The sequence below is a fragment of the Ictalurus furcatus genome, chromosome 3 (genome assembly GCF_023375685.1).
Source record: "Ictalurus furcatus strain D&B chromosome 3, Billie_1.0, whole genome shotgun sequence".
NCBI classification, from domain to species: domain Eukaryota; kingdom Metazoa; phylum Chordata; class Actinopteri; order Siluriformes; family Ictaluridae; genus Ictalurus; species Ictalurus furcatus.
Window position 1 is genome coordinate 8,992,930 of NC_071257.1, and position 12,915 is coordinate 9,005,844.

Sequence of the window (12,915 nt, forward strand, 5' to 3'; positions counted from 1 at the left end):
CCGTCCCGTTGCACTCACATCCATCATCATGAAGTGCTTCTGGAGGCTCGTCGTGAGGCACATCAAGACCCTGCTGCCCCACTCAATGGACCTGCTGCAGTACATGTATCACACCAAACACTCACCAGATGATGCCATCGCCACCACCCTACATCTGGCCCTCACCCACCTGGACAAGAAGGACACCTATGTTTGAATGCTGTTCATAGACTTCAGTTCAGCATTTAACACAATCATTCCTCAGCACCTGATTGGAAAGCTGAACCTACGGGGCCTGAACACCTCCATCTGCAACTGGATCCTGGACTTCTTGACTGGGAGACCTCAATCAGTCCGGATCGGAAACAGCATCTCCAGCACCACCACGCTGAGCACTGGCGCCCCCCAGGGCTGTGTGCGCAGTCCACTGCTGTTCACTCTGCTGACTCATGACTGTGTAGCAATGCACGGCTCCAACCACATCATCAAGTTCACAGATGACACGACCATGGTGGGTCTCATCAGCAAGAACAACGAGTCAGCATACAGACAGGAGGTGCAGCAGCTAATGGACTGGTGCAGAGCCAACAACCTGTCTCTGAATGTGGACAAATCAAAAGAGATGGTTGTTGACTTCAGGAGAGCACGAAGTGACCACTCTCCACTGAACATCGATGGCTCCTCCATGGAGATCGTCAAGAGCATCAAATTCCTCTGTGTTCACCTGATGGAGAACCTCACCTGGTCCCTCAACACCAGCTCCATAGCCAAGAAGGCCCAGCAGCGTCTCTGCTTTCTGCGAAGGCTGAAGAAAGCCCATCTCCCACCTTCCATCCTCACCACATTCTACAGAGGAACTACTGAGAGCATCCTGAGCAGCTGCATCACTGTCTGGTTTGGAAATTGCACCTCATCGGATCGCAAGACCCTGAAGCGGATAGCGAAGACAGCTGAGAAGATCATATTGGTCTCTCTCCCTGCCATCACAGACATTTACACCACACGCTGCATCCGCAAAGCCATCAGTATTGTGGATGACCCCATACACCCCGCACACACATTCTTCACCCTCCTGGCGTCTGGAAAAAGGTACCGAAGCATTTGGGCCCTCACAACCAGACTGTGTAACAGCTTCTTCCCCTAAGCCATCAGACTCCTCAGTACTCAGAGACTGGACTGATACACACACACACACACACACACACACTCACACACACATTCTCTGAACTGAACACCATCCAACTCCCATTGAAATATTTGCACATTTGCATTGACACTGTTGCATTTTTTGCTGCTACTGTATTATAAAAATATAGTATCTAATTTATTGTCACTATATACACTTTATATACACTTTACCTGGCTGCTAACACAATAACTGCTATGTCCATGTTTGGTATAAGCTAATCTGCTGAATACTAAGTCATAGCATGTTATGTTTACATTTATACCATTTTTAGATTATATTGTTACTCCTTGGCACCTATCTTTTGCACTACCTGTTATATCAGACACTAAAACTGTGTACTGTTCGGCACTACACTATCACTTACTGTGCCCATTGTCCTGTGTTGTTAGCACATGTCTGCATGTGCACTTTATGTAGAATGTTGTTTTATGTAGCACCATGGTCCTAGAGGAACGTTGTTTCGTTTCATTATGTACTGTACCAACTGTATATGGTTGAAATGATATTAAAACCACTTGAACTTAAACTTGACCTTCATCTTATGGCATGGGCAATGGAACTGCCAATGGAACTGGTTAGTTTGTATTTGTTGATGTTGTTACTGCTGACAAAAGTAGCAAGATGAATTCTAAAGTGTATAGGGCTATATTATCTGCTCAGATTTAGCCAAATGCTTAAAAACTCATTGGACAGTGGTTCACAGTGCAGATAGACAATGACTCAAAGCATGCTTTGAAAGAAACCCAAGACTTTATAAGGCAAAAATTTTTATTTGTATTTTTTAAATTCATGTTTTGTACCAATAGTTCAAATGCCGATAGTTCACCCTATCAAATGCCTGCTGAAAAGTAATTAGCCATTTCCATGTTTTTTTTAAGTGATTAGGTCATCATCTCCTTACAGATTAGCACAGAAGTGCACTGTACCAAAAAGTGCAAGTTAAAATCTTTTTTTTTTTTTTTTTTTTTTAAATCAGTTTGGTTTCTCTTATGGTTCCATGAGAAACAGATATTTGAACTTAACTTCTCCCCCTAGCAATCAACATATCCCAAATTATGCAGTCATTCTTTGAAAAACCTTGTCCTGAATATGCAGGTAATGTGAATAAATGCAATCATTCATGAATTGAATCAGACAAATAAGAAGAAAAAGCACATTGTGCTTGGGCCCCCAAATAACAATAACATTATTTAACTCCTTTAGTTGAATGTAATAATGTGCATTACATTTAGGAATGAAAAAACATAATGGGTTTCCAAAACTGTTTATTTAATCTTTAATCTTTAATCTTTAAATGCTTGTGATATAGTGTTCAAAAACAATAGTGTAAGATTTCAATTTATATAATTTAAAAAGGATAAAATTGATTATTTTGAAGGGGGTTTTCTCTATACAATGAAGCATGAAGGTATGACATATGTAACATTTCCAGTGTGCAAAAATGAAACCATCTTTATAAAAAACACAGCACTTTTTATATTAAAAAGCATTTATATTGCCCAAATAATTTTATCTATAAAGATGATCCAATTGAAAGTTTAAGAGGATTTGGTGTTTTGTTTTGTGGCTTTAAACATTTATTCCCTCTAAAGACGTAACAATGCGGCTTCCACCCAGCTTGTCCACAAGAACTGACATTTGCTTGTCTGCATTGTCATTCACCTGCCATTCAAACTTCAGTCCTGCAAAACACAAAGTTCAAATATCAAGGACCAGCAGTATATATACACTTTAATATACATGTGGCAGCAGTACAGTGCACAAAATCATGTAGAGACAGGTCAAAAGCTTCAGGTAATGTTCACATCAAACATCAGAATAGGGAGAAAATGTGATCTCTGTAACTTTAACTTTGGCATCGTTGTGGGAGCCAGACGGGCTGGCGTGAGTATTTCAGACACTGCTGATCTCCAGGGATTTTCACACTCTCTAGACAGTTTCTAGAATTTATGCAAAATGGTCAATAAACATCCTGTGAGTGGAGGATCTGCAAGCTGACACTCTTTACAACTGTGGTGAGCAGAGAATCTCAGAATGCACAACACATCACACATTGAGGTGGATGGCTACAACAGTAGAAGACCATCAGGTTTCACTCCTGTCAGCCAAGAACAAGAATCAAAGGCTTTCATAAGCACAGACTCACCGAAACTGGACAGTTTGGATTTTATTTCTAATCTACAACTGCCAAGAGTCTGTGAGGGTGTGTTTATAATGGGCTCACATTCCTGTTCTTGGCTGACAGGAGTGGAACCCAATGTGGTCTTCTGGTGTTGTATCCCATCCATCTCAAGGTTCAGTGTTTTGTGAATGCTGAGATGCTATTTTGCTCACCACGACTGTAAAGAGTGATTATATGACTTACTATCCTTCCTGGAAGCTTGAACCAATCTGCCCATTTTCCGCTGACCTCTCTTATCAACAAGGCATTTCCACCCACGGAAATGTCACCCATAGAATGTTTTTTGTTTTTCACACCATTCAGTGTAAACTAGAGAGACTTTTGTGTGTGAAAATCCTAGGAGATCAGCAGTTTCTGAAATAATCAAACCAGCCTATCTGGAACCAATAACCATGCCACAGGTATAGTCACAGAGATAACATTTTCCCCCATTCTGATGTTTTTTGTGAAAATTAACTGAAGCCCTTGAGCTGTAGCTGCATAATGTTATGCACTGTGCTCCTGCCACATGATTGAATGACTGGATAAATGCACAGGTGCACAGAACAAGTGTACAAATGTTCCTATTACATTACATATACACACACGTTGTGTGTGTGTGTGTGTGTGTGTGTGTGTGTGTGTATATATATATATATATATATATATATATATATATATATATATATATATATATATATATATATACACACAGTGCCCTCCACTAACATTGGCATCCTTAGTAAACATGAGCAAAGGAGGCTGACAAAAGGTTTATTCAAGAAAATCTTTGTTAAATATAGGTGTGCAACAGTTATTTGCACCCCTATGAATTCATTTGGGGAAAAATATATTTGAAGTATTTTCCCACTGATATTTAAAAATAAATTTAGTACACCTGGGTGACTAGGAACAGGAAATTGTTCAACTATGACTTCCTGTTTCACAGGGGTATAAATATGAGGTAACACACAGGCCAAATTCCCTTAGTCATTCATAACAATGGGTAAGACCAAGGAATATAGCTGTGATGTGAGACAAAAGGTTGTTGACCTTCACAAAATTTGAAGTGACTAAGCATTAAAATGCCCATTTCCTCCATCAGGGCAATAATTAAGAAGTTGCAGTCAACTGGAAATGTTATGAACCAACCTAGAATTGGACATGTGTCTATATTGTCTCAATACACTGTGAAGAGGATGGTTCGAGTGGCCAAAAAATCTCCAAGGTTCACAGCCGGAGAATTGCAGAAGTTAGTTGCGTCTTGGGGATAGAAAGTTTCCAAAACTACAATCCAAAGTCACCTCATCACTGCAAGTTGTTTGGAAGGGTTTCAAGAAAAAAGCCTCTACTCTCATCCAAAAACAAACTCAATTGTCTTCAGTTTGCCAGACACTACTGGACCTTCTAATGGGACTGGGTTCTATGGTCAGATGAAACCAAAATAGAGCTTTTTAGCAATAAACACCAGAGGTGGTTTTGGCGCACACAGAGAGGTAGCCATATGGAAATATGGCCCACGGTTAAATGTGGTGTTGGCTCTTCAATGTTTTGGAGCTGTTTTCCTGCCAGAGGACCTGGACATTTTGTTAGGATGCATAGCATCATGGACTCTATCAACAAATATTAAATGAAAACCTGACTGCCTCTGCCAGAAAGCTTAAAATGGGCTGTGGTTGGATCTTCCAGCAGGACAATGATCCAAAACACACATCAAAATCAACACAAAATGGTTTACTGACCACAAAATCAAGGTCCTGCCATGGCCTTCCCAGTCCCCTGACTTGAAACCCATAGAAAACCAGTGGGATTAATTGTAGAGGAGAATCCACCAGCGTGGGCCTCAAACTTTGAAGGATCTGGAGAGATTCTGTATGAAGGAATGGTCTCAGACCCCTTGCCATGTATTCTCCAACTTCATCAGGCATTATAGGAGAAGACTCAGAACTGGCAAAGGGAGGTAGCACAAAGTATTGACTAAAAGGGTGCCAATAATTGTTGCACACCTACAGGTGCATCTCAAATTAATTTTAATATCGTGGAAAATTCATTTTTTATTGTAATTGAATTCAAAACGTGGATTTTTCATATATTCTATATTCGAAAAATATTTCAAGCTTTTTTTTGTTTTAATCGTGATGATTACGGCTTACAGCTCATGGAAATCCTAAATTAGAATAAAGTATTTATAATACAGAAATGTCGACCTGAGAAGAGCTCTAATCAGCCAATTGACTCAAAACACCTGCAAAGGTTTCTTGGGCCTTTAATCTCTAAGTCTGGTTCAATACATACATTAAGGGGAAGAAGTAAATTTTGCATTTCATTTGGAAATCAAGGTCCCAGAGTCTGGAGGAAGAGTGGAGAGGCACAGAATACAAGTTGCTTGAAGTCCAGTGTGAAGTTTCCACAGTCAATGATGATTTGGGGGGCCATGTCATCTGCTGGTGTTGGTCCACTAGTTTGTCCACTGGTTTTCTCAAGTCGAGAATCAATGTAGCCATCTAACAGGAGATTTTAATTCTTTTTTTAAAGCACTTCATGCTTCTATCTGCTGACAAGCTTTATGGAAATGCTGATTTCCTTTTCCAGCAGGACTTGGCACCTGCCCACAGTGCCAAAACTACTAGTAACTGGTTTGCTGACAGTTGTATTACTATGCTTGATTGGCCAGCCAACTCACCTAACCTGAACTCAATAGAAAATCTACAAGAGACAACAGACCCAATACAAATGAGCTGAAAGCCGCTATCAAAGCAATCTGGGCTTCCATCACACCTCAGCAGTGCCACAGGCTGATTGCCTCTATGCCACGCCGCATTAATGCAGTAATTCGTGCAAAAAGAGCCCCAACCAAGTATTGAGGGCATAAATTTTCATATTTTTCAGAAGGCCAACATTTCTGTAATATAAATTCTTTATTTTAATATTTAGAGATACTAGATTTTTGATTTTCCTGAGCCGTAAGCCATAATCATCAAGGTAAAAAAAAAAGACGGCTTGAAATATTTCTCTTTGTGTAATGAATCAAGAATATATGAAAGTTCCACTTTTTTGTATTAAATTACGGGGAAAAAATTTACTTTCCATGATATTTTGAGATGCACCTGTATATTTAACAAAGATGTTTTTGATAAACCTGTTTTTGATAAACCTGCGTTTTGTTTGCAATAGCTTGATATTCATGAGAGCAGAGTATTTTTGTGACTTTTATATAAAAGTCAAAAGGTTAAACAATAAAGACAATTTTTCACAGCCTTCTTTGCTCTTATTTATCAAGGATGCCAGATTGGTTGGCCAATTATTTTTCCGATTAATCGATTAATCAGTTGGGGGCAAACTTTCAGGTTAGTAGAAAACTAATGTGTTCCATTTGAGACGATATTACCTTTCTAAAATTCACACAATAGACCAGTGGTTCTCAACCTTTTGTGAGCTTTGGACCCCTAGCATATTTCGAACAATCCACAAGGACCCCCTCACTCCACAACAATTACAGGCTATATATTAAACAGTCATTTCTATATATGTTGCTTTATATTTTTTTATTAATATTTAACATTAATAATATTAACATTAAAATTTAATCAAAACGTTTCAAGATATTATTTTTTACATTCTATTGTTGGTGTGACATTTAATTCGACTCTCTGAATTATCCTTTGTTTATTTTATCCATCAATGCAACACTTGAACTTGAACTACCACTCATAGGTTTTTGCAAATTATCATTTCATTTGTAAATAAATTTAAAATAAATCCATCAATGAACGATCGTCAGCTCAGCTAACATGATATTTTTGAATAACCAAATTGATTAATTTTAAAACATCTCATTTGAATATGTTTTGATACATTTAACAAAAAAATATATATATAATATTATTTGAACATTTTCAAAACTTTCCTACAGACCCCCTGCAATTACACCACTGAACACTAGTGGTCCCCAGCAGGGATCTATCAGAGCCTTATCTTCACAACACTTGTTTGTGGAAGTGTATCATGGCATGAAAAAAGGAGATTTCTGAAGACCTCAGAAAAAGAGTTATTGAAGCTCATCATGTGGGACGATGTTACAAAGCCAGCTCTAAAAAGTTTGGACTCCACCAATCCACAGTCAGACAGTTTGTGTACAAATGGAGGAAGTTCAAGTTGATTGTTACCCTCCCCAGGAGTGGTCAACCAACAAAGATCACTCCAAGAGCAAAACATGTAATAGTCCAGGAGGTCACAAAGGAACCCATGGTAACTTCTAAGCAGCTACAGGCCTCTCTCACATTGGCTAAAGATAATGATCATTAGTTGCAGTTATTGCTGCACAAGGGGGTCAAATGCATATGAAGTTCACACCTCTTGCAATGAAAAGAAACCACCAAAACTAACCTTGTAGTTTGTTCTTCAAAGCAGCCTTTGAGCTTGCGTAGAGCAATTTCTTTTTTATGGATGCATTATCTGGAGCCCTACACAAAAAAGTTACATTTTATTGGGCTTAAACAATTACAAAATCAGCCAAATGTAAGAATGCCCGTCCATATACAGGTTGCATGTATGCATTTTATACACTTACTGTCCACATTTATGCAGTTATCCAATCAGCCAATCATGTGCCAGCAGCACACTGCATAAAATAATGCAGATACGGACCAGGAGCTTCAATTAATGTTCACATCAAACATCAGAATGGGGAAAAAATGTGATCTCTGTGGCTTAAACCATGGCATGGTTGTTGGTGACAGACAGGCTAATTTGAGTATTTCAGAAACTGCTGATCTCCTGGGAATTTCACACACTCTTTCACACAGAGTTTACAGATAATGTTGTGAAAAACAACGGAAGCTCTTGACCTGTATCTGCATGTGCTGCTGCCACTTGATTGGCTGATCGGATAACTGCGTAAATGAGCAGATGTACAGGTGTTCCTATTAAAGTCGATGGTGAGTGGATATGCTGATATATATGAATCAAATTAGGATGAGCGAGAAAGAGAGAGAGAGAAAGAGAGTGAGAGCACTGGCCAAACTTGCAAGACACGCACACATGCAAGCACACACACCATGGAGTGTGAACTTGAATTTGATTGAGTTCAAGTTCAAGAGGAAAGCTGCGAGCTTGGGATGGACCTGTTTTCTGGTGAGTTGCCTTGTTTCTAGTGAGTTGTAGCAAAAGCAAAAGCAAAAGCACAGACTGAATAAATGCAAGCCCGGAGCTCGGCTAAAGTTTCACCCTCTAAGTCTTCCCCCACAACCTTAGACACCGGCTTCTACAGGATGATATGCAAATTAAACCATTTGTTGACTTGACTGGAGAAAATATTTAGTATACTCTGCAACATAATCACTGATTTTTTTTAATGAGAACAAAATATAATTAACATTCCAACACTGAATGTAATGTATATTTATTGTGTTGTCTAATTAAATTTAAATAAAAATGCTCTATCTATCTATGTATCTATCTATCATTAGGTCTATCTGGACCATAATCACATTGCTTTTTTAAAATGAGAATAAGATATAATTAACATTCCAGTGAATTGAATTTATACTGATCAGCCATAGCATTAAAACCACTGACAGGTGAAGTGAATAATATTTGATTATCTTGTTACAGTGGCACCTGTCAAGGGGTGGGATATATTAGGCAGCAACTGAACAGTCACTTCTTGAAGTTGATGTGTTGCAAGCAGGAAGAATGGGCAAGATTAAGGATCTGAGTGACTTTGACAAGGGCCAAATTGTGATAGCTAGAGAACTGGGTCAGTGCATCTCCAAAACAGCAGGTCTTGTGGGGTGTTCCCGGTATTCAGTGGTTAGTACCTACCAAAAGTGGTCCAAGGAAGGACAACCGGTGAACCAGCGGCAGGGTCATGGGCACCACAGGCTCATTGATATGCGTGATGAGCGAAGACAAGCCCATCTGGTCCGATCCCACAAAAGAGTTACTGTAGCACAAACTGCTGAAAAAGTTCATGCTGGCTATGCTAGAAAGGTGTTAGAAAATACAGTGCATTGCAGCTTGCATCTCAGACCAGTCAAAGTGCCCATGCTGACCCCTGTCCACTGCAGAAAGAGCCTACAGTGGGCATATGAGCATCAGAACTAAACCATGGAGCAGTGGAAGAAGGTGACCAGGTCTGATAAATCATGTTTTCTTTTACATCATGTAGATGGCCGAGTGCATGTTTGTCGCTTACCTGGGGAAGAGATAGCACCAGGATTAACTATGGGAAGAAGGCAATCTGGCAGAGGCAGGGTGATGCTTTCGGCAATGTTCTGCAGGGAAACCTTGGGTCCTGGCATTCACTTGAATGTTACTTTGACATGTACCACCTACCTAAACATTGTTGTAGACCAAGTACACTCTTTCATGGCAGCAGTATTCCCTAATTGCAGTGGCCTATTTCAATAGGATAATGCTCCCTGTCACACTGCAAAAATTGCTCAGGAATGATATGAGGAACATGACAAAGAGTTCAAGGTGTTGACTTGGCCTCCAGATTCCCAGATCTCAATCCAACTGAGCATCTGTGAGGTGTTCTGGACAAACAATCCGATCCATGGAAGTCCCACTTTGCAACTTAAAGAACTTTGCAACTAAAAGATCTTCTGCTAATGTCTTGGTGCCAGATAACACAGCACACCTTTAGGGTTGGGGTTAGGGTTGTGGAATTCATGCCTCGATGGGTCAGAGCTGTTTTGGTAGCACATAGGGGACCTACAAAATATTAGGCAGATGGTTTTAATGTTATGGCTGATCTGCATATATTTATTGTATCGTCTAATTAAATTTAAATAAAACTATTTCTCTTGTCTATCTATCTATCTATCTATCTATCTATCTATCTATCTATCTATCTAATAGACATTTATCTTTGTATCTATTTATGTATTGATCAATTGGTCTAACTACTTTATCTATCTATCTATCTATCAGCCTCACTTAATTACTTAAGCAATTATTTAACCACAAAAAATGGTAACTATTATTATTTAATGTTATGTTCATATTTATTGATACAGTTCTCCACTAGAAAGAGACATTTTTCATGGTACAAAGCTCAAAGAAATGCTCAGCCTTCAGTCTACTGCACCTCTTGCAGGAGATACAATAAATTTTGTATGATGAATATTTGGTGACAAGAACTGATCTTTCAGATCTGGTGATTTTAATAGCTAGGCATAAAGAAAGTGCAACAGTAATGTAGTTGATGTTTAGTAGATTTTTTTTTTTTTTTCACTCCTGAAACGCATGTTTGCATATTAAAGAAATTAGTAGGAAATTCTGAATTTGAAAAATTGAAAGAAAAAAAAAAATAATCAAAGGGGTAGAATTTTCTGCAGTGCTTGGAATGTGAAGAGTTAAAACAAAAGTGTGTGTGTATCAATTGTTATGATCAATGAAAGTGCAAAGGAAGTAGTTAATATCTTGTGCAAAGTATAGTGGTGGGGAAATTTGGGGAGGAGAGTGTTAAAGTGTTAATTATGTACCACATGATGAAGACCAGGTCCTCCTTTTGACTATCCTTGGTCTCATATTTGCAGTCATACAGGGCGTAGCAACAGTCCGTCAAGGGCAGCATGCTGACAATTTTTTCAAAGACATTTTTTTCATTCACAATGTCTTTGACCTTCAATGTGGATTTGTGGTCCACGACAATGCTCTTTTGGTCTTCACTTAAGCGCATTATTATTAGTTTAAACCGCTCCTTTTCCTCACTACCTTGATAGCGGACTCTAATTTCGTCATAGCACTTGATTACCTCATCACTTACAGCCACACCAGAAGCCTGGAAAGAAAAGAAAGAGAAATTTTACATCATGTGAAAAGTACAAACAGGTAAGCTGCATCTTTTTCAAAACTGGATTATAATCAGTAGGGAACTTACAACAGAAATAAAGTTAGCACAGACAAGAATGTAAATTCTTTCTACATTGCACATTTCACCAAATGGTCACAACCTGACCAATCTGAAAAACAAACTGAAAGCATACAACCCTTTCTTTGTGTCACAATCCAATTTTTCTTTAGCACATAATAGACAGAGGCTCCACCATTACTTTAAAGGAGAAACTTGTATGGAACAAGTTTGGCTTGTTCTTCAAAATAGCCTGTTTAATCAATTTATTACAGCTTTATTAAAGTTCATACATATAAAAAAGGTGGTTTAAAAAATAAAAGAAATTCATATGCTAAAGAGTTTACAATAATATGTTAGGTTTATTCAATTTACAACAACATTATGAAACTAGAGCTGAAGAAGAACAAGGCTGTGGAACCTCAAAAAATGTTCTTCAAAGTTAAAAATTTTAAGGATAAGAAAAATCGTCTTTAATGAGTAGATGTGTGTAAACAATTAATTTTTTTGTTTGTTTTTTGTTTTGTTTTTACATCAAGAGAGTGGTAAGTCTTTAGTTGCACATTCCTTTCTACTGAGAACACGTCAGCACTAGCAGACAGGCACACCTTAACTCACCCATGTAAATGCAGCTCACTTATACCTCATTTTACCATGCAATACCTCAAATATATTCTCTATTAGCAAAACATTCAACAAATTCTTATTTAGGTTACCACTGCTTTTAAGACCACATAATTTCAGTTGTTTGACTTTTCACTGCCAGCGTGTTTTTATCAAGAATCATGCTAAAAATAAATTATGTGGGGAAAAATACTACTCACCATGTCTAACAATCCTTATTTTGGAGGGACGTACTGAAAAAATGAGTGGCTGCTGCAAATGGAAAAGTGGTGGATAGTGAGAAAACGAAGAGTTGAAGGAGCTGGTGAAGAGATGAACACACCTACTTTAGACTCCTCAAAGTGTTTATTGCCTCAAATGGATGATAGCCTGAGGACAAATTTAAACTTCCGTACATTTAGAATTAATTGAATATTCTAAATGAATCCAAATCTTAACTAATTTGCTATCTGGATAAATATATTGTCTGTTTATGATAAGGGATAAATATGTAATTTTATACAACAATTGAGTTTACAGGTAATGATTGCCAGGGTAAAATAATTGCTAATAAAGTTCAGCAGCATAAAAAAACACCTCCTATATAAGGAAAGCCAAATACAGGTAGGTTTTAGACAAGAGAAACACAGACAGATCCTTATTTGGCAACAGAGGCAGAAATAAAGTTGGCAAGCAAGGAAGTAAGGAAGATCAAAATGTGCATGATTGGCTTTATGAAACTGAGATGTTTAAAGAACAACAAAGGTCTATTATTATAGTGTACATTGAGGATTGGTGTCCATGTTTAAATCATGTTTACTCATTTCAATGTATTGCTGATTTCAAAAGGATTGTTTTGTAACTTTAGAAGCTATATTTGTTTGTTATTGTATAACTACTATATATGAAACAGTGTAATAACATTTGATAAGCTTTTCTGATAACATAACATTGTCTTATTTCTATAATTTAGGTTGGTAGGCTGTTTGCTCATGTTCAAGGGTGTGGAATGTGCAGGTGAGCATGCTAGGACTGGTTCTGTTTGGCTCAGAAATGTGTGCAGGTGCGTTCCTGATGATGTATCTTTGGGTGGAGGAGGAGATGTTTTGTTAAGATACACCAACA

General features: G+C 38.1%; 1 protein-coding gene across 1 annotated transcript; it reads right to left on the reverse strand.

The window, feature by feature from the left end:
- Positions 1–2,416: 2,416 nt before the first annotated feature.
- Positions 2,417–12,190, reverse strand: cfl1l (cofilin 1 (non-muscle), like). The gene is made up of 4 exons (XM_053620661.1): positions 12,012–12,190; positions 10,820–11,118; positions 7,716–7,792; positions 2,417–2,850 (listed from the first exon to the last, which is right to left on the reverse strand). Exons 1-4 carry the CDS (start codon positions 12,012–12,014, stop codon positions 2,738–2,740), a joined length of 492 nt encoding a protein of 163 aa, XP_053476636.1. The 5' UTR covers positions 12,015–12,190; the 3' UTR covers positions 2,417–2,737.
- Positions 12,191–12,915: the final 725 nt, after the last annotated feature.

What these genes read in the sequence shown, in the direction of transcription:
- cfl1l (XM_053620661.1), bottom strand. An exon ending in GACCTGGTCTTCATCATGTG is followed by an intron (nt 7,793 to 10,819) that starts GTACATAATTAA and finishes TTTTTTGTGTAG; the next exon opens with GGCTCCAGATAATGCATCCA. An exon ending in TTTGAAGAACAAACTACAAG is followed by an intron (nt 2,851 to 7,715) that starts GTTAGTTTTGGT and finishes TGTGTTTTGCAG; the next exon opens with GACTGAAGTTTGAATGGCAG.